The sequence below is a fragment of the Ictalurus furcatus genome, chromosome 19 (genome assembly GCF_023375685.1).
Source record: "Ictalurus furcatus strain D&B chromosome 19, Billie_1.0, whole genome shotgun sequence".
Lineage (NCBI taxonomy): Eukaryota > Metazoa > Chordata > Actinopteri > Siluriformes > Ictaluridae > Ictalurus > Ictalurus furcatus.
Window position 1 is genome coordinate 25,001,085 of NC_071273.1, and position 22,892 is coordinate 25,023,976.

Sequence of the window (22,892 nt, forward strand, 5' to 3'; positions counted from 1 at the left end):
GTGTAATGCTCTATCACTGTAACTGTAACACTGTGTACTGCTCTATCACTGTAACTGTAACACTGTGTAATGCTCTATCACTGTAACTGTAACACTGTAATACTCTATCGCTGTAACTGTAACACTGTAATACTCTATCGCTGTAACTGTAACACTGTGTAATACTCTATCACTGTAACTGTATCACTGTGTAATGCTCTATCGCTGTAACTGTAACACTGTGTAATACTCTATCGCTGTAACTGTAACACTGTGTAATGCTCTATCGCTGTAACTGTAACACTGTGTAATACTCTATCACTGTAACTGTAACACTGTGTAATGCTCTATCACTGTAACTGTAACACTGTAATACTCTATCACTGTAACTGCAACACTGTGGAATGCTCTATCGCTGTAACTGTAACACTGTGTACTGCTCTATCACTGTAACTGTAACACTGTGTACTGCTCTATCACTGTAACTGTAACACTGTAATACTCTATCACTGTAACTGTAACACTGTGTAATACTCTATCACTGTAACTGTAACACTGTGTAATACTCTATCACTGTAACTGTAACACTGTGTAATGCTCTATCGCTGTAACTGTAACACTGTGTACTGCTCTATCGCTGTAACTGTAACACTGTGTAATACTCTATCACTGTAACTATAACACTGTGTAATACTCTATCACTGTAACTGTAACACTGTGTAATACTCTATCACTGTAACTGTAACACTGTAATACTCTATCACTGTAACTGTAACACTGTGTAATACTCTATCACTGTAACTGTAACACTGTAATACTCTATCACTGTAACTGTAACACTGTGTAATACTCTATCACTGTAACTGTAACACTGTGTAATACTCTATCACTGTAACTGTATCACTGTGTAATGCTCTATCACTGTAACTGTAACACTGTGTAATACTCTATCACTGTAACTGTAACACTGTGTAATACTCTATCACTGTAACTGTAACACTGTGTAATACTCTATCACTGTAACTGTAACACTGTGTAATGCTCTATCGCTGTAACTGTAACACTGTGTACTGCTCTATCACTGTAACTGTAACACTGTGTAATACTCTATCACTGTAACTGTAACACTGTGTAATGCTCTATCACTGTAACTGTAACACTGTGTACTGCTCTATCACTGTAACTGTAACACTGTGATACTCTATCACTGTAACTGTAACACTGTAATACTCTATCACTGTAACTGTAACACTGTGTAATACTCTATCACTGTAACTGTAACACTGTGTACTGCTCTATCACTGTAACTGTAACACTGTGTAATGTTCTATCGCTGTAAGTGTCACGATCTCGCCGGCAGTTGGTGCTGCGGTGACAAGGTGCACGGTCAGCTGGAGAGCGCGTGCACGTGCTTGAAGTGCGCATGGACGATAAGACTTTGTTTACAATGGACATGTGCACTTGTTTTGGTTTCTGTCCTGTCCCCTCCCTGTTTAGTTATTGGTGGATATGCGAGGGCACGTCTCAATTGTTACCAGCTGTCAGCGCTTAAGGTAAATGATGTGAGTTATTTAAACCCCTCACGTTGCTGCACACTTTGGGCGGTATTAGGTGTAAAGAAGTTCCATGTGTAATGCGCCACGCGGTAAAGTTTCCATGTCCTGTCTAGTTTCTGGTTCCTTGCCATAGTTTAATGCGAGTTTCATGTCATAGTTAAACGAGAGTTTCATGTCATTGTAAAACGAGAGTTTCATGTCATAGTTGAGCATGAGTCTCGGGTCATTGTTAAACGATAGTTTCAGGCTGTAGATTAGTTTTTAGATTAAAACATTTTAACCTTTGAATTTATACAAAGCATCTTCATCTCTTTCTTTTACATGCATGTATTTCGTCCTGGTTTCACAATCCCCAATTTTTGTTTTACAATTTTGCTTTGTTTTTTTTTGTTTTGTTGTAAATTCCCTTATTATATTCACCTGCTCATAGCTTCCCCTTAAATCCTCTGTGTATTTATAATCTCGGTGTGGTCCTGTGGGCTTTTGTGAAGTCTTGTATATTTGTTATCGATTCTGGGATCCGTGTTTTGAATATGGATTGTCCCTGTGGAGAACTCTACCGTGGTTCTCATTAAACCTCCTTCTCCTTAAGATCACCTTAAATAAATTCAACTCTAAGCACACACACACGTGCTTTTTTCAATTATTATTGTTTATATTGTTTTACTGATAATTATCATCATCATCATCATCATCATAATAATAATAATAGTTATTATTATTATTTCCGTTATTTACTTTACATTTTGATTTATTCATCTATGCACAGCACTTTGAGAGTTTATTGGAAATTATGCTACTATATCCATAAAGTTTTCTATTTTAATTATTATTGCTCTAATAATAATTGTATTTTATCTAATCTAATATCTGTCTGCTTTTTTAATCTGGTGCATCTGATGTGTGTGAAGCTTCAGCTTAGTGAGAGAAAAACAGAAAGGAGAAAAGAGAGAGAGGGGAATGAAAAAAGAGGACGCTTCCACGACATCATCCATCCTGGCCTTTTAAGGAGCTCTCCTGAGGAGCTGGCCTAGTTTCACACACACACACACACACACACACATACACACACACACTTCATCATGTTCTCTATTTTCCTGACTATAACACACTTTTTCTCTGACTGAAACAGTGAAGTGACAGTTGTGTAGTTGTTGATTATTTACCATGAGCCTACCTGTGTGTGTTTTACAGGACTGTTACACTTGGCTTGGTGCAAACAAAACACTGAAACGCTCATAGATTCGCTAGCAGAAATTAGCATTGTGGTAACCTGGGAATGTTGTCTAGAACTTTATTTTAAACAGCATTTCATGAAAACATATTTATCACAAAATGAATTGGTCTATCGCATGAATCGGAGTTTCACCATGAAACCAAACGAAAAGGATCAACTACTGCACAAGCACGGTCCATTGGAAAATGCTTGGACCCCTTAATCACTCTTATTGTTCTCTTTACAGCTGTTATGAAGGATTCATTTACAGATTTTCACACTGAGGTGACGGAACACATGAATCACCTCAACAACCTCTACTGTTCTACTGCATATCAGATAAAGAACAGAGAGAGAGAGAGAGAGAGAGAGAGAGAGAGAGAGAGAGAATGATGTAAAGCAAGAGAGGGGGATAGAGAGATATACAGAGAAAGAGAGAGTGAGAAGGTGAGAGAGAGTCAGAAAGAGATAAAGTATGAAACAGAGAGCGAGAGAGAGAGAGAAAGAAAGAATGACAGAAAGCAAAAGAGTGGGAGATATACCAAGGTAGAGAGAAAGACAGACAGAGATTGAGAGAGTCAGAAAGAGATAAAGAATGAGACAGACAGAGTGAGACAGAGAGAATGATGGAAAGAATGAGAGAAGGGGACAGAGATCAAAAGAAAGAGATATACAGAGAAAGAGTGAAGCAGAGAAAGACATAGAGAGAGAGGCAGAGAGAAAGAGACAGACAGAGAGTGAGTGAGACACACATACAGAGAGAGAGAGAGAGAGAGAAAGAGAGCAAGGACGAAGAATGAGAGATGGGGACAGACATAAATATAGAGATATACAGAGAGAGAGAAAGAGAGAGACACCAAAAAAGAGAGAGTGAATCAGTATGAGGCAAAGACAGAGAGTGAGACAGAGAGTGAGACAGACAGAAAGAGACAAATAGAGAGAGTGAGACACACGTACAGAGAGAGAGAAAGAGAGCGATGACAAAGAATGATAGAAGCGGACAAAGATCGAAAGAAAGAGAGGGAGAGAGAGTGAAAGAGAGACACCGAGACCCGCTGAATTATTTTCAAAAGAAATTCTGAATGGAAAATCCCCGGACATTCGTGTAAACATGTAAAACCCCTCAGCGCAGAGTTTCTTTATATCTGAGGGAGCTCGGCGTGGATAAACAGAAGATGTGATAAACGAATGAATAATTTATTGGTGCTGATGTTCCGCTTCTTATCAGTGTGTCCTGTAGATCTTCGTGTTCCTCTAGTCTCCAATCTGTCTCTTACACTTTCAAAGTGTGCTCTAGTTTCCACTGTTTCCTGATCCCCAGTCTTACCTAGTTTACAGAAGACGCTCTAAACCAAGTATTCAAGAGATTTCTTTGGGATTTCTTTGGGCATGCCTGTCTGCTAATTCCCATTCTAGAAGATATAAAGTCCAGAAGATATAAAGTCTACACTGTAGTCAGAAATAGTTTCTTTAGCTGCAAATAAAGTCCGATCTAGAGCTAACGAGCTGGCTGTAGACTGTGCAGAACAGGTGATGTTGACGTGACACGTTATTTAGTGTGTAAGTACGCAGGTTTAGCCGTAGCTCAGTGACTGGCTGAAAGGAACGTGGAATAAACGATGATGTAGCGTGGCTGTTGCCGGCGTTCTTGCACTACACTGTTCATGAAAGTCCAACTGAACACAAATAAACACTGTAGGCGTTAAATACATTGGCTAGTTTAAAAGTGTTGGTAACTCTTTAGAAGTGAGTTTAATGCTGTAATGTGTTAATCCTACTCTGCATTATCCTGCTAACTAAGCAAAGCCCCAAATCCGTCACCATGCCAACCATATTAATATATCCATCACAGAAGGGACACACACACACACACACACACAGTTTCCCACACTTGGCAGCCCATGTGGACATGCAGGGAAACGTCAGTACCAGGACACGCTTTTTCTCATCTCTCAGAGCCTATTATGGTAAAACGAGGTGATATGGAGCGGGCGAGGATAAATCTGCTCAGATCGTCGTGACAACAGGTCGAGGTCAACAGCATCATCAGGTGGTGTGTTTCCATAGCGCTGGGGAAGGCAGAGGAAATGCCCATATATGGTCTCACCTTTGTTTATGACTGTTCTGCTTTTTTTGTTTTGTTTTTAACAAGAAGATGATTCACCGAGGCCGGTGAGAGCCACTGAAGATCCTTTGTCTCATCATGGTATGACCTCATCATGTTTTAGAAAAGTTGGGCAGAGGTCCAAGGCAAGCTGTGAGGACATGTATGCAGCCATGTACACGCCAACTACACACGGATGTGACAAATGGAAAACACTACTGTGTCGTGTCTTTAGCGTGTTCAGTGAGCAGCAGAGGGCACAGCAGCTTGTACATGTACGTACACAAGTACTTCAGTATATATTTACACTAGGGACAGAAATGTAAGGCGGAGGGAATTTTTTTCTTTTTTAAAACATTGTATTTTCATTGTATTCGACTTCAGGAAGAACAGTAAGAGACAAAACAAATACATTTTAAGATACTGTAAAGAAATACATTAAGGTGCACCCTGTCTCCTATTTGGGTCTGGCCACAACACCTCAGCAACATCATAAGCAATGTTTTCTCTGGCTAAACAGCAGGGGAGTCGTGTCTGGAGTGGCGTATCCAGCCCTGACATGCCCCCCCCATCTACGTCACCAAGGCCTCCTCCATTGCCTGGAGTACGCGTTGGGGTACGCATTGGTGGGATGGCGATCATATACCTTCATGCTGAAAAGAACTCTTCTATTGGGGTTAGAAATGGAGAATATGGTGACAGGTTGAGCATCAAAATTTGCAGATGGTCAATGAACTGAGTGTGTACCAGAGCAGTCTGGTGGAAACTTGCGTTGTCCCAGATGACAACAAACTGGGACTGTTCTGGCCCATTCCTCTGGTCACTGGGAATGAGGACGTTATGTAGGGTATCAAGGAAGGTGATAATGTAGGCAGTATTGTAAGGACCAAGCGTGGCATGATGATATAGGACACCATTCTGATTAACGGCTGCACAACATTGTGATGTTACGTGATGCTGTCCAGGGACGTTGATGATGCCGCTGTGTCCTATGAGGTTTCTTCCCCTGTGTCTTGCTTTGTCTAGGATAAAGCAAAGGACGTTGTTGATAAACGTCATCAACATAGACAAAACCATGATGTTCTGCAGCAGCATCTAGTTCTATAACTCTCAGTACACAGCACACTGGAATACAGTACCAGTGACAGGACAGTACAGCTTACATGTACATGTTGTTTCACTCTGTCAGAATTTGATTCAAATGGTCCTCTGCAGGACTGCTTCATACGACTCTGATGGTGTTTCAGGAGATAGTGCGGATAAACTCACCCTATTTACGTTACTGAATGTTGTGATGTCACTGATGATGTGGTGTTGCTGGTGTTTGCTGTGTCCACATTCACTTTGTGTAGTTCCTGCTCTGCTGTGAACAGCCGTTATCTTCCTCCAGTGAAGGGCCGTCTAGCAATTCTGCAAAAAATATGATGTGAATGGTTAGGGTGCAAGATTTCTTTCAGTATGAAATGAAATGTTACTGCAGTGATGTACTGTAAGTACAGTGATGTAAGAGGGTGGTATAGAGGGTAGGTTTACTTACCTGTTCTCATTTCGATATGTCCAGATGACACTGGCTACACTGTAGTGACTCAAATTAAGCTGGACCTTCTGCCCAGCCTCCCTGAAACTCAAACCATGGTCGACCAAGGTGACCCGGATCTGTGCTTGTTCTCCTTTCTCCTCATCCTTGTCCCACTCCTCACCCTAATCCTCCTCCTATTTTTCCTTGTCCTCCTCCCCCTCTTGCTCTCTCTCCAAATGTGGCCTCCATTGTTTTCCAAACCTAGAAAGCCAACCGGAAGCCTATTTACAGTGCCCAAGCTCTGACTTCTAAGTGAACATATGATCTGTAAGTGTTTCCACGCGTGAGCACTGGGTGCAGGGAACCGGTAAATGAGCGTGGCATTTTGAATGGCAGTGTTTTGAATGATTCGTCGAATGATTGTAGAACAGTGTTTAGGGTTTTGTCTTACAATTCCAAACTGAGTGTAAAGCAGATAACATGCTAGCAGTTTTGCAGACTTGGTCTGAAGATTACACAGCACTTCTACAAAGTGATTTACACTGGTTCTCATTCACTCATTCTCTCTCTCACACACACACATACACACACACACACACACACACACACACACACATACCAATGGTAGCAGAGATGCCATGCAAGGTGCTAACTTGCCATCGGGAGCAGCATCTTGCTCAAGAACACTTGGGTATGTGGAGTCATGTGGGCTGGGAATAGAACCACCAACCCTACGATTAGTGGACAACCCGCTCTACCACCTGAACCACAACCGCCCAATTAGGTACATGAATGACTGGTTTCACTGAGTGTGCCTCGACTTCGCCTTTTACTGTGTAAGCAGTTTTTTAAAAAACTGTAACATCGTGAGCTTGAGTGTAAGAAACATACAGGTGTGTGTGTGTGTGTGTGTGTGTGTGTGTTGTGTCTATGAGAAGTGTCTGTCTGTTTATATTGGAATGTGTGTGATGAACAACTATCACATAGGCCATTGTAATGTAATGTAATGTGTGTGTGTGTGTGTGTGTGTGTGTGTGTGTGTGTATTTAGTTTACACATCTGATTTACAGTGTTAACAGTGAAAGTGCTTGAGGGTGGAAAAGAGTAACGCTGCGACTGGCTGTACATGTGTGTTTCACACACACACACACACACACACACACACACACACACACACATACAGAGCATCAGTGATGAGCGAATCAGGACTTGTCTGAGGTTGCTGATAGATTCCACAGAAGATGAGCTCTGTCAGTCATCTCAGGTTATATCTTGGACTACACACACACACACACACACACACACACACACACCCCTTCAACACAACACCAGATGTGGTTGATCTGTACTGCCCTGACTGTCATTATTAACCCTTACCTGCAGATGGTATGATGTATTGATGAACAGAATATCACCGTGCTGAGTTGGACGATGGAGCACATCAGTCAGTTCCTCTGTGGAGAACAGCAGGTATCTCCCAGAGTGACAGTGTGGTGCAGGTGAAATGCTTGGGAAGTTAAACCACTGAAGGTGGGAATGTGTGCCCCCGGGATATAACGCAAATCATATACTTAGGCTGACTACAGATGGAAAGGATTAGCAGTTTAAAGGAGGCATGACCAAGTGGTGCAGGAAGATGGTCAGTAGACGGTGAAGAAGGACGACGTGTAATCATGTTCCTCACCGTGAATCCGTTCCTTACCATAATCTTCACAGTTATCCCATCCCTCACTATAATTCTTTTCTTCACTGTGATTCCTCCCCTCATAATCCCATTCCACACTGTAATAAACACCTCACTGTAATCCCTTTTCTTGCTTTAACCCAATTTATCCCACAGTACTCTCGTTACTCACCATAATCCTCTAACTCACCGTGTTCCTTTTCATCACTATAACACCCTTCCTTATCATAACCTCCCCATAATCCTGTTCCCCACCATAATCCTGCTCCACACCATAACCCCGTTCCCCACCATAAGCATAACCCCGTTCACCACCATAATCCTGCTCCTCCCCATAACCCCATTCCCCACCATAATCCTGTTCCTCACCATAATCCCGTTCCTCACCATAATCCTGTTCCAAACCATAACCCTGTTCCCCACCATAACCCTGTTCCCCACCATAACCCTGTTCCCCACCATAATCCTGCTCCTCACCATAACCCTGTTCCCCACCATAACCCTGTTCCCCACCATAATCCTGCTCCTCACCATAACCCTGTTCCCCACCATAACCCTGTTCCCCACCATAATCCTGCTCCTCCCCATAACCCCATTCCCCACCATAATCCTGTTCCTCACCATAATCCCATTCCTCACCATAATCCTGTTCCAAACCATAACCCTGTTCCCCACCATAACCCTGTTCACCACCATAATCCTGCTCCTCACCATAACCCTGTTCCCCACCATAAGCATAACCCCGTTCACCACCATAATCCTGCTCCTCCCCATAACCCTGTTCCCCACCATAATCCTGTTCCTCACCATAATCCCGTTCCTCACCATAATCCTGTTCCAAACCATAACCCTGTTCCCCACCATAACCCTGTTCCCCACCATAATCCTGCTCCTCACCATAACCCTGTTCCCCACCATAACCCTGTTCCCCACCATAACCCTGCTCCTCACCATAACCCTGTTCCCCACCATAATCCTGTTCCTCACCATAATCCTGCTCCTCACCATAATCCCGTTCCTCACCATAATCCTGCTCCTCACCATAATCCCGTTCCTCACCATAATCCCGTTCCTCACCATAATCCCGTTCCTCACCATAATCCTGCTCCTCACCATAATCCCGTTCCTCACCATAATCCCGTTCCTCACCATAATCCTGCTCCTCACCATAATCCCGTTCCTCACTATAATCCTGTTCCTCACCATAATCCTGCTCCTCACCATAATCCCGTTCCTCACTATAATCCTGTTCCTCACCATAATCCCATTCCTCACCATAATCCTGCTCCTCACCATAATCCCGTTCCTCACTATAATCCCGTTCCTTACCCTAATTCCTTTCTTTCCCATAATCTTGCTCCACACCATAATCCCTTTTCCTTAACGTAATCATGTTCCTCACTGCCATCATGTTTCTCACCATAATCCCATTTCTTCCATTCCTGACTGTCATCTCATTCCTCATTATAATCTCTGTCCTACCCATAACCTTGTTCCCCACTGCAATCCCATTCCTCACTGTAAAACCTTTCCTCACCATAATCTCCTAACTCACCGTAATGCTGCTCTTCACTATAGACCTGTTCCTCGCCATAATCCTTTATCTCACCGTAATGTTTTCATCACTATATCACCTTTCCTCCCCATCATAGTCCCACTTCTCCCCATAATCCCGTTCCTTACCACAATCCTGTTTCTCCCCATAACCCCGTTCCCAACCGTAATTCCATTCCTCACCGTAATGTTGATGTTATATCTGTTTTTCGTCATTATTCGCTCTTGACTGTATTCCTGCTATTGCCCGGCTGTAACACTGCAGACAAGTGACTCACATTGTTTATTATTATTGCAGTTACACACTTTACAGCTCGTTAATTCTTGTCCACACAGACTTCCATGGCTTTTATGTTCCTGTCGTTTGTTGTCTGTGAATGAATGCATATGTTATTACAGTATATTATAACAAGGTGTTAGTGAAGAAACACATTAACCAGTGTACGTACACAGTGTACATGTTAGTGACGCATGACCAGGATTTGTTGAGTTAAAGTGTACATGTTGGAAGAAAACATGTGACGGAAATCTGTCTGAGAAGTAAAGAGAACTCTGTCCAACTCTCATTCTATTTCGATTTATCTCTTTCTCTGTGGGTGAGTGTGTGTGTGTGTGTGTGTGTGTGTGTGTGTGTGTGTGTGTGTGTGTTGGAGAAAGCACTTTATACAGATTGATCCGCGAAGGAAAGGGCTTTCTCTCTGCTTTCTCTCTATATATCGATCAATCCAGCGTTCTCTAGCTCTTCCTCCCTCCATCTCTCTTTCATTCTTTCTCTTTGTCTCTCGCCATATCACCCTCCTCCATCATATAATACACATTAACAGTAATGTAAGAGTCTAATGCATGCTTAAAAAGTTATCAGATTTGCTGATTAGTAAATTTACAATTTACTTTCCTCTCTATTATGGGAAACCTTCTTAAACCATTTCCTCTCTCTATCGCCCTCTAATGGCCAGGATGATACATTTCACCTTTGGCCTTTGCTCATCGGCAGCTGGACGTATTCCACATGCCAACATACTATGTCACCAAGACTGTGATTGGTCGATACTATCAAGGTTTGCACAAACTGGTTCATGCTAAACTAGCCATAGTCAAACCTCTGTTTGTTTAACACTCTGTGTCTTTTTAAAAATTAAGCTTAGCATTAGCTTTAGCATGTGCGTACTCCGAAGTGGGCTATAAAGGAGAAGGTCAATATGGCTGAGTGTGTTTGCATCTCATAACCCGCTGTACTGTCTGGATCGCCATAGTTACCATGGTAACGAGTGGGGACTTGCATCTGAAATGTGTCGAAAAATAAGCTATTGTCCTCCTACACACTCAGAATGTGCTTTTACACACTGCTAAGTGTGTGTGTTTTTCATGCTAGTCGAGAAGGAGAATCAGTTTATTTGACCCTTTTTGTTAAACTCTTGTTGAAGCTTTTGAGTTGCACGGTTACCAAACACCATCATCTGTGTCAGGAGCCGAATAATAAAGGAAGTGAGAATCAGCTCAGAAATAGTTTTTCCCTCTGCCATGTAGCTGTGGTGTGGAACTGAAACAGAAAGGCTGTAGTTCCTGGTTCATTCCTGCTCTAATGCCAACGTGAAATTCACAACAATAGAAAGAACATGTGACATTTAGATATTCAGATGTGAAACCAAAAACAAAGGGTGAAGCTGAGCAGCTCTGTTCCAGGTTAGTGTGGAGCGTTTTAGGCTCCACCAAGACGAGGTCAAAAATAATACTAAACAATACCAAGGCTAAGACAACACCAAGATCTGTAATAAACAAGACCAGGCTCCATACTGGCCAAAATGAAGACACCATCAAGTCCCATACAATAGATAACTAAGATTAAGATAAGATTAAAGACCAAGACTAAAGACCAAAACAAGACAAAGACCCATGCTAGACAAGACGATGACCCCTACTAACATTACAGGACCCAGAACAAGATGGGACCAGAGACCAAGATAAAACCAAACCAAGACCAAGACCCATATTAATGAAAACCAAGACCATGATCCATACTAAACCAAGACCAACAAAGGCGAAGACACCATTATCCAAAACCAAGACCCATACTGACCAAGAACAAGACCAATAAAACATCAAGACTAATCAAAACCAAGACCAAGACATACACTAACCAGAACAAAGCCAAGACTCTTACTAAACAAGACCAAGACCCACATCAACCAAGATAATATCAAGACTTTTACTAACCAAGAACAAGCCAAGACCAGAGGCCAAAACAAAAACAAGCCAATACTAACCAAGACCCAGACTAAAGACCAAGACTGGAGATCCATACTAACGAGGACCAATACATAACAAGATCCATATTAACCAAGACTAAGACAAGACAAAACAATAGACCGACCATACTTATCAGAACCAGGACAAGACCCATACTGTCCGAGACGGATATCTGTAGTAACCATGTTGGTAAAAGGAGATGAATATATTAGCATGTTAAGGACACTAGTTCAGATCATATCTGTGTGTTGGTGAGTTGGTGTGAGTTTGACCCAAACTGTTTGTAAACATGAGCTACGAAGCCAGTGTTGGTGTCTCATTGCCTTCATCTCTCATTCCCACTCCCACCTGCCATCAGGAGGGCTGTAACCCCGGGGGAGGAACTTTGTGGCTCTGCTTTCATCAGGGTTGTTTATATTGATCATCAGTGAGATGAAGAGACGACAGATTGGGGATTAAACGTTAAAAATATTCCTAAACGAGGCCTCGCACTCAGACAGGACCTTCAGTCTCATATATAAATAGTGAAAATTGTTGCACTATTTCTGGCTTCAGTCGTAGCCCAGCTGTTGTCTGAGTGCGGGTCGTCCCCTCGTTCCCTCCGCTCTGTGGGATTTATTCTGCTTTTGGCTTTGGGTGTAAAATAATGTATTAGCATTTGAGGGCTTACATGGCTAGACGCACATTAGCATGTCTGAATCGGGATGTTCCGGAGAGCCTTTAGCGAGAGCTTTCTGAAATTCTTCCAAGAAAAATGACACCCCCATTCATGGTAATCATGGTATGGTCCACTATAGATAATATGTAATAATATAACAACAAGTACTTCTAGGGAGATGTAACAACATAGCAGTATTATCCCCTTCTGAAATCTCTGCTATGGTACAGTCCACCGTTGAGCCTTTCCAGTAAGAATCTCATGAGAAGTACTAATATAATAAATGATAATAAATAGTAAGATGAAATATACTGCACGTTGACTCCCCCATGATGTGTTGTTATGGTACAGCCCACTGTGGGAACTTCATTTCTTGATAGTAAAAATCATTTTTGAAACCCGTATGGATGGTTGTAATGGTATGGTCTACTCTGGGGAAGAATGATGGGTCTCGGGAACAGCTGTGGGTTTGATGAGGAACCTAACACGGATTTATTTGACCTTTGACCCCGGCCTGTCAGATTTAAACCCTCATGTCTCTCTCACGCACTATTTCGGGAGTCAGGACTTACACCGAGCGGTTATAAGTTTTAATGTGTGTGTAGAGTGCAGGAAAAATACCAAAAATGCCAAAGGATGGGCTATAAAGAGCTGAATAAATTAAATAAACACAAAAATAACAATCAATAAAAATAATAATAATAATAATAATAATAATAATTATTATTATTATTATTATTATTATTATTATCGCCATAATAATCATCATCTCAGGATTTGATTTGAAAGAGCATCTTTTAAATGAATATTGAGAACCAAACAAACCACACACACACACACACACACACACACACACACTCACAGAAGAAAGGCATCTGAATTCACAGCTGTGATGCTCAAGGCATGTGATCTGCAGAGATCAGGTTTCTATTATTGCTCCACTGCTGAAGAGCAGAAATCCGTGACTGATTGAAACACACACACACACACACACACACACACACACACACACACACACTCCAAGCTCAATCACTACCAGTGTGCAGTACTCATCCCTATATTTACCTTCTTAGAAATCACGGTTCCTCGAGTGTTCTTTGGCTGGTTACGGGTTCTTACGCGTACTGTTAAAGATCTGTTTTGGGTTCTCCACAGAACCTTTAAGGGTTTACTTACCAGAAGAAAAAAATCTCTTAATGACGCAAGATGGAACAGTTTTCCTGTACGTTAGTTCATCAGCTATTAAATACTTCACTGTTATAAACGCTAATAAAGATTTGTTACAGTAAACATCGCCTCGTATTTTCATAACTCGAGGAAATAAAACAAGTTCTTTGAAGCTGTCTCAAACTTATGGACCAGATCGAAACTTCATGGAAAGAGATCTGTGAAAATTCTGTATCGGGGAGATTCTAATCCATCATGAAGGCTTTAATATGTTATATAATATGTATATTTTATCCGTGTGTGTCTTCACTTGGCTCTCTCTCGTGCCCTATAGAAGATCAAAGCCTGGCTCTGTGTATCTGTGTGATAACTGTACAGTCTGAGTGTGTGTGTGTGTGTGTGTGTGTGTGTGTGTGTGTGTGTGTGTGTGTGTTTAAGAATGTTTGAAGCTCCACTCTCTCTCTATGGTAACCAGCATCGAGCATCTGGATTTTCTCAAACCATCTTTAGTCATCTTCAGCAGTTCTCGGGTCATTCCTCTGATTCTAATTCTGGATGTTAAAATGATACTAAGTAGATCTTTTTTAGCATTAAAAATTACACTGACTAAACAGTGTTTATCATTAAAACTTAATCAGGATACAAAACAAAGTAATCAGATTACGGGTACATTTTGTAAAAAATGGGAATACTGTCAGGATTCAATTTTTTAAAAATTTTAATTTAAAATTTAAAAAACTTTATGAAAGTTAATTTGGTAGAAATGAACACAGATTGTTCTCTGAAATGCTTTTGTTAGGGTGACCATACGTCCTCTTTTTCGGAGCTTAAAAAAGCGTCTAAATGTGAGTAAATATCAGGGACTCGTCTTTAGTTTCATTATGATGTGTTTATGGTCTAATACTGCGTCATGTGTGCGCATGTTTGCATTACTTTAACCCCTCTCTGTAAGTCCCGCCTCCTCACACACCGATTGGTCGATCATAAAAGGCCTGTAGCAACTATTGGTTAAATTCCTGCCTCTGGACCGTTATCCTCCTCTCAGCGAGCACGCGAAGGTGAAGCCATGTTGTGATCGGTGTTAAACAGTTTCTTGAAAATAGCAGCGAACGCCAGCTGTCCTGAGTCGAAACAACGCCCATGACCATATAAGGTCATTTTTTAATTTCATTACATCGCCGTTCGGATGTGTAAATGACGGCAGACGGTTCACTCGTGGCATCTAATATTTAATTTTATTCCACGGACATTCAAAGGAATGTAGGAAAAAATGTAAAACGCGGGCCGAGTGAAATTTTATTTATAAATATTTACGTGATGCTAATAGTGTGTCTTTTTCGGTGTTAAAAAAGATGTCCCTCTTTTTAGAAAACCAGAATGTGTTCACTCTAGCTTTTGTGATGTAATGTTACCTGCATCATGGACAGTGATCTTTAACTTATTTATTTATTTAAAAACAAATCCAAACACTGAACATGTTTTAAAGCTCTAAAAGAAGCTCTCAGTGAAAGTCTTTTAGATCATATTGCTTTTCTCTTGACTTCATTTGCGTATGTGGCCTTAAAGTAGGAATAATCAGATTACATTACTTTCATATTGTGATATGTGGATTACGTTACTGATGACATTTGATATGAAGTCATTTGCAACTGTAATGGATTACATTTTTAAAGTAACCCTGCCGACCCTGGATATACACCAACTTATATAACTTATATATAATATCATTGAAAATGACACTAGAATCTGGATAATTGAAAGTTACAGTAACTAAAGCTTTTGTCATTGGAAATTAAACATACATTAAAACATTGAAAATTGCAGGCAAATGAATGTTTATTATAACTATGTAAGTATTACTTTTACAGTTAACTTTTTATTGAAATTTACCATAAGCATTTAAGGAGGAATTTATCATTGAAAGTTTATTATTATTATTTTTTTTTTAAAAAAAAACAATTTCAGTCATGAAAGTTACATGAAGTAAAATATTTTTATTGAAAATAAAAACTAACTAGAATTTTTTTTAAATCATTATAAGTTACATTATCTAGATTTTTTTTGTCAAATTGTGTAAATTCAACTTACAGATCTTTCTATTATTAAAAGTTACAAGAATTTTCTTTTTTTAATTTTTATTTAAAATAATACTCATTAGATTTTTGTAACGCTGACTGTAACATTAAATAAAATGCTTAACCACAGAATGAAACTTAATATTGTTTAAAATTTGACAGTATTTATCATTTAAAGTTTACTGTTTGGAATCGATAAAGGCTAAGTATTTTTACTAAGTTTTATATTTACATTTATTTTTGAAAGTTACACTATAAAGGATTGATTATTAAAGGTTATAATGACTGGAATTTTTGTATCAGTAAAATTATACCTAGAAATTTGTTCAAAAACTGGGCATTATTAATCATTTATTTTATTTACAGTGTATCGTTGAAAATAATCCCATTTATTTATTTATTATTTACTGTTTATTACTGACAGGACTATGAATGTATTATTATTGACAGTGACTGTAAAATATTAACTTACAAAGACATGTACCTTCTTTCTCTAGGCAAGACCTGTAGTTTAAGGATGTGAATTTAGAGTTTGTCATTCAAGCAGCGAGCGTGTAAATATTAAAAATATTAGTATGTATAATTATTTTTTTACATAATTTTTTTTTTTTTTTTTTTACAAATATTTGTTGGATTTCTTTACTGTAGGTATTAAGGCTGTCTTTTTGTAACCGTGCGCTCAATATATGTCCACATACAGCGTCTTTAACGCACAGCTAAGTTTCCACTGACTTTATTGGAAGAGTAGCGATATCTACGCCACATTTTCATTGCTATCCTTTAAGATAAAGATCAGAGCTACTCTGAAAACACTATACTACACTCGCAATGTTGTAAATCCTGCCCACAAATTTGTAAGGAGATCTGCCCAAACATTTACAGGAAACATAGAGTTGGAAGTGGAAAAAGTGTGAGATAGTGAGAGAGAGAGAGAGAGAGAGAGAGAGAGAGAGGAAGGGAGATGCTATTAGACAAACAGTGAAGCGGTGGTTGTTGAGGAAACGAGGGAATTATCCGGCAGTGTGAGAGGAGAGAAGAGGCCACACTGGGATGAAAAGAAACCTCTCACCTCGGCCTTTAATAATGACAGAATAGTAGCAAGCAGATTGTTCTTGTCTTGTTATATATGATCTTTTTATTAATTTTTAGAAATATGATTTCATTCCATTTTATTGTCTGTACCACTTGGAGTTTTGCTGTATGTGTTGTATGTGTTCAGCAGTGCTTAACTGAATCTTTATTATATGTAGCACCTATCAACCGGTACCTGGCTGAATGTATGATTTGGATGATGGGGAAAAAGTGTTAGTTAATTAATGCAAATTTGTTTGTTCGGCAACTTCAGTAACTAATGTGTCCTAAATGTTAATTATATGTTCCAGCCTGTGGTTTTCTCCAGTGAGGGGAAATAAATATTCAGACACTTTTGTTTTTGTTATTTAGTATTCTTCTAGTGCATACACACTTCACATTTTCACACACGATGTCTTTTGACTTTGTACTTATAAATAGGACCAAAAAGGTATGTATTCAAGCATAAACAAAGATATATCAATCAACTGATACGCCTCTTATAATTACAAAACGGATAGGGGAAAACGTATTTTGACACAAATGATTTAAAAAATAAAACTGAGTTCTAGAAAAGACGTTGTTATTGGTTGGGAAGATTTCACACAAGTGGTAATCACGGTGAAGGTTAAGGAGCTCAGAGACAACGTTATTAAACAACAGTCGAGTGGAAAAAGCTACGGAGCCATAGCAAAGACCTTAAACAGCCCAGTCAAGACGACTAGCGGTCACTCGATGAGTTGCAGGATGACCTGAAAGCAGCAGGAACAACAGTTACACAGAGGACAATAAACAATGAACTGCTCACAATCATCTCTGTTCCTACATCTCACTCACAGCTCAGGTGACAGCTCAGCTCGTCCTGTTTGGAGAAAGAAGGGTTGTGCATACCCCCATACCAACAGTGAAGCATAGTGATAGAGGCACGGTGATGGAGGCACGGTGATGGAGGCTCGCTGATGGAGGCACGGTGATGGAAGCACGGTGATGGAGGCACGGTGATGGAGGCACGGTGACGGAAGCATGCAGATGGAGGCATGGTGATGGAGGCATGGTGATGGAGGCACGGTGATGGAGGCACGGTGACGGAAGCATGCAGATGGAGGCATGGTGATGGAGGCATGGTGATGGAGGCACGGTGATGGAGGCATGGTGATGGAGGCACGGTGATGGAAGCATGGTGATGGAAGCATGGTGATGGAGGCATGGTGATGGAAGCATGCAGATGGAGGCATGCTGATGGAAGCATGGTGATGGAGGCATGGTGATGGAGGCACGGTGATGGAGGCATGGTGATGGAGGCATGGTGATGGAGGCACGGTGATGGAAGCATGCAGATGGAGGCATGCTGATGGAAGCATGGTGATGGAGGCACGGTAATGGAGGCATGGTGATGGAGGCATGGTGATGGAAGCATGCACATGTAGGCATGCTGATGGAAGCATGGTGTTGGAGGCACGGTGATGGAGGCATGGTGATGGAGGCACGGTGATGGAAGCATGCAGATGGAGGCATGCTGATGGAAGCATGGTGATGGAGGCACGGTGATGGAAGCATGCAGATGGAGGCATGCTGATGGAAGCATGGTGATGGAGGCACGGTGATGGAAGCATGGTGATGGAGGCACGGTGATGGAGGCACGGTGATGGAAGCATGCAGATGGAGGCATGGTGATGGAAGCACGGTGATGGAGGCACGGTGATGGAAGCATGGTGATGGAGGCACGGTGATGGAGGCACGGTGATGGAAGCATGCAGATGGAGGCATGCTGATGGAAGCATGGTATTGGAGGCATGGTGATGGAGGCATGGTGATGGAGGCATGGTGATTTGGGGCTGCTTCTCTGCAGACGGTACTGGGGCACTACACATCATTGAAGGAAACATGAATGGAGCAATGTACCGAGACTTAATAGAGAAAAGTTTTATCCTATAAACTGACTGTAGGGAGAAGATGGATGTTTCAACAAGACAATGCTCTCTATTTTGTTATGATTATGTTATGTAAATTTCATTAATACTGTAAGTATCAACAATAAAAGTCCTAGTGAGTGTAACTTTAAACAATACAAATAGAATAGAAAAGAATATCTTTATTGTCATTGCACAAGTACAATGGAACTAGGTCCCATGTAATAAACATCCTCGTTAGTGAACGTTAATTAATAAAATCCTAGTTAATGTAAATTTCGACAATAAAAAAGAAAGCATGGACTCTGCGTCCTGTAACCTAAAGAGGACTAAAGAGGAGAGGGACCGGCCGGCTTTTTATCAGCGCTCAGTTCAAAAGCCTGCATCTCTGATGCTATGGGGTGCATTAGGGTCTATGGAATGGGCAGCTTGCACATCTGGAAAGACCCCATCAATGCTGAAAGGTATATACCGGTTTTAGAGCAACATCTGATTCCATCCAGGTTCCATCCCATCTTTACTTCTGAGAGACTCCACCTCTCTAAGATACTTTTTATACCCTATCATCTTACTGACATATCGCCAATCAACCTAATTAGTTGCAAAATGTTCCTCCAGCTGTTTCTTTTTACTAACACTTACATTTACAGCCTTTTGTTGCCCCCGTCCCAACTTTTTTCAGACGTGTTGCGGCCATTGAGTTCAAAATTACCTTATTTTTTTTTGTTGCTTAAAACGTTACATTTCCTCAGTTTAAACATTTGATATGTTTCCTATGTTCTATTCTGAATAACATACACATGAGATGTATGCTTTATGAGGGTTTATGAGATTTGCGAATCATTGCATTCTGTTTTTATTTAAGTTTTACACAGCGTCCCAACTTTTTTTGGAATCGGGGTTGTAGTTAGTGTAACTTACAACGATTAAAATCCCAGTTTTTGTGACGTTCACCATAACAATCCTAGCTAGGGTAATGTATAATGATAAAAAAAGAAGTCATAAGTGATAATCTGGTGTACAGCTATAGTTGATATAGTGCATGTTACATGTGCTTTACAATATCTGAGAACCTTTTAAAGCTTATATTACGTGAGACCTTTTGAGTTTTCTGATGAGAACCATGTATAATTCATTGTTTTCTATAATTTTATATACACAGAAGTTCACTGTACATAAACTATTCTGCGTTTGAGTTGAAAGGTTTTGAAAATATTTGAAATATTGTATTGAGCGGCTAAAATTGACTCTGCTAGCAAGTTAGAAAGGTTAGCTTATTAGCATGATAGTTGGCCTACAGGAGATAGAACCTACTAGAAAGTCACATGTGTACTGGAACAGAGCTGGAATGCAGGAATTGTGTATAACGTCTTTTATAGAGTCAGTCTAGATGCGTCATATCTGAGAAATCTGACTAATCCGGCCCTGTGTGTATGTTTTGATTTTGGCTGATCCAGAAAACAATCATTTACCATCATACTCCTACTAACACACACACACACACACACACACACACACACACACACGGTTGCCAGGAGCTGATTCATGTGCTGAGTGTGCTGAAATCCATTAGTGTAAGCGCTCTCACTTGTCCTGATGGATGGACTTCGGTGCAAATCTATCAGCAATGAAAATGTCCAGCATGGAGATGAGGAAGATTCTTCATTTTATTTATGTAAAGTCGCCTTTTCACACTCCAACTACTTTACAAAACAAAGGGCAAAAAAGTGGACTTCTCGTTCGTTCTCAGCCTCTTTGACGTCAGGTTGTTAATCATGTGTTATAGTTTACATCTGCGATTTTTTCCCCCACTCATCTTCCTGTCAAGGTTTGCTCAAAAGCCTGTAATCACAGCATACATTAGCGTTAGCGAGCTGTGAACTGTTATTTGTACCAGATGCGTGCTGATAGTACACTGTCAGACGAGCGCAACAACAGATAATGAATTTCTGTCCAATTTGAGAAAAATGTGATGATTAAGTAATGATTAAAAAGCCAAGACATGCTAAAATAACATTCAAAAACATCTCTTTTTGAGTCTTAACACCTGCTAAAGTTAAATTTTTCCCATTTAAAAACAGACTTCTTTCTGTATTTCTGTATAAAAAGTAATATTTGTGGGTGGGGCTATCTGTGAGCTCAGACTGTGATGTCACTAATAGAACCAATCACATTTCAGAGAATAAAAATGCGATGAACTTTTAGCCATGAATCCTGCATGCTAAGATGGGTAGCTTGCTAACTTAGCTAATCTCAGTGAGAAACAGATGGCTGTTGTCATGGTGATGATATATTCTTACCGGTTTAAATAAATCAATGAGAAAATAACAAAGTAATTTGAGACGCATAATGAAATCACACTCATGTCTAGTTGTTGTTGATTAGCCGAATAGATTAGCTTTGTTGGGATAAAACTATTTATTATGCTACTTGGGGTATTTTTGATTGTTAAAATTCCATATGAGGAAAAAGCGTATAAGAAAGACAAATTGTGATTAAAAGCTAGCATGCTAATTAGCAACCCGAGTGTTAATAAGAAGTATATTTTCATAAATTGGTCAAGTTGGAAAAAACAGGAGGCTCATTTGATTTCAAAGGCTGTGTTCCAAACGCTAGCCTTAAATGTGAGTGTTTTATAGTATGTAGCTTTATCCATAAACAAGTTCAAAGAGTTCATAACTTTATGCTTATCGACTTACATAGCTGTAATGTATCTGACATAATATCTGGTGTGCTAACTGTCATAAGGTATTTGTAAGTTGCTAGCTACTGGGATAATTAGCGATTAGCATTTGATTTAGTTTGATTGGATTAGATATAGTGTAAATGAGCACAAGAAGCTAAATCTGGACATAATGAGATAACGGAGAATTACACTTTAAGCTCAAGGCATAAAAAGTTGCCTTTTGGATTATTTATCTCCGCCCACTTAAATCTAAGTTCATTTGCATAATATGCTAAGCCTACTTTTACGAAATATTCCCCGGATTTTTGTCCTGTCTTTATAGAATTGGTTTCAAACTATTCAAGAGTCTAAACTTCAATAATTAACAAAAATGTTATAAACAATATGGCCGCCACATGCCAATCAATCCAGAGCTTAACTCACTCAAACAGCGATAACTTGAGAATCGTTGCATGAATTTGCACAAAAATGTTTATACGATGTTTAGGATAATATTCTGAGGATGTCTGCTCAGGTTGGGGTGTGGTCATCCATAGGAGGCGGAGCTTAGAAACAAATCTTTGTTTCTTAGGAACGGTAAGTCTGACTGAGCTCAAATTCGGTGTTCTGCATCATTGTCTTCATTTGTAAATGAATCGAACATGGACATCACCAAACCTGTCAGCTTTCAGCAGAGTTCAAATTGAGTTATTAATGTTGAAATATGTGTGTTAGTGTGTTCCAGCTTGTTTTTCATGGACGTAAAAAACTCCAGAAAATATTTTCTGCCTGTAACACTTGAGGCTCTAATTGTGAAGAGTGCTTGGACCCCTCACATCGCCACTCAGGTGGCTGTATACAGTATATTTATGAACTTAACTGTCTCAACATTATATTAGCTACACATCCAGATGAGCGCTTGGTACCTTTGGGAACATTTATGTTCACTGTCGCAGTTTAATTCGTTAGATTTTACAGAACTCTGCTTTTTATTTTTAAAATCCACAGCTGGTCATGTCTTCATCCCCGTAATCATCAATATAACCAATCCTGATGGAAACAAGAACCCACTTGTTTCTGTAAAATGTTCGAGCTGCTACAGACAGCTGATGGAAAAAAAACAACTCTCTCTTGTACACACACCGTTGATTTGGAGCCAAGAACAACACGCCAAAACACACTCACCAGGACGGGAGACCACCCAGCTGTGCAGAACCGCAACAGAAGCTTTAACGAAAAGGACAGAAATAGAAAAAAAAAACAACAAGAAAATATACATTTTGGTCTGCGAGAGAAATCTCATACGGTGAGTTTAACTGAGGTGTGTAAGAAGATCAAACTCGGAAACATGAACAAATGTAATGGAGGAAAATGATTGGTGAACCCATGTACACCTGTCCCATCATGCTTCAGTGTGTGGGCAGGGCTTACAGCAGGTAACGGACAGACCTGGCGTGACAATAAGCTTATCGGTGGTGAATTAAATG

At 40.2% G+C, this 22,892-nt stretch overlaps 1 protein-coding gene across 1 annotated transcript; it reads right to left on the bottom strand.

Moving 5' to 3' along the window:
• Positions 1–17,558: 17,558 nt before the first annotated feature.
• LOC128623151 (putative proline-rich protein 21) lies at positions 17,559–18,701 on the bottom strand. Its single transcript, XM_053650037.1, has 2 exons — positions 17,730–18,701; positions 17,559–17,582 (listed from the first exon to the last, which is right to left on the bottom strand). The coding sequence occupies exons 1-2, from the start codon at positions 18,699–18,701 to the stop codon at positions 17,559–17,561; spliced, it is 996 nt and encodes a 331-aa protein (XP_053506012.1).
• Positions 18,702–22,892: the final 4,191 nt, after the last annotated feature.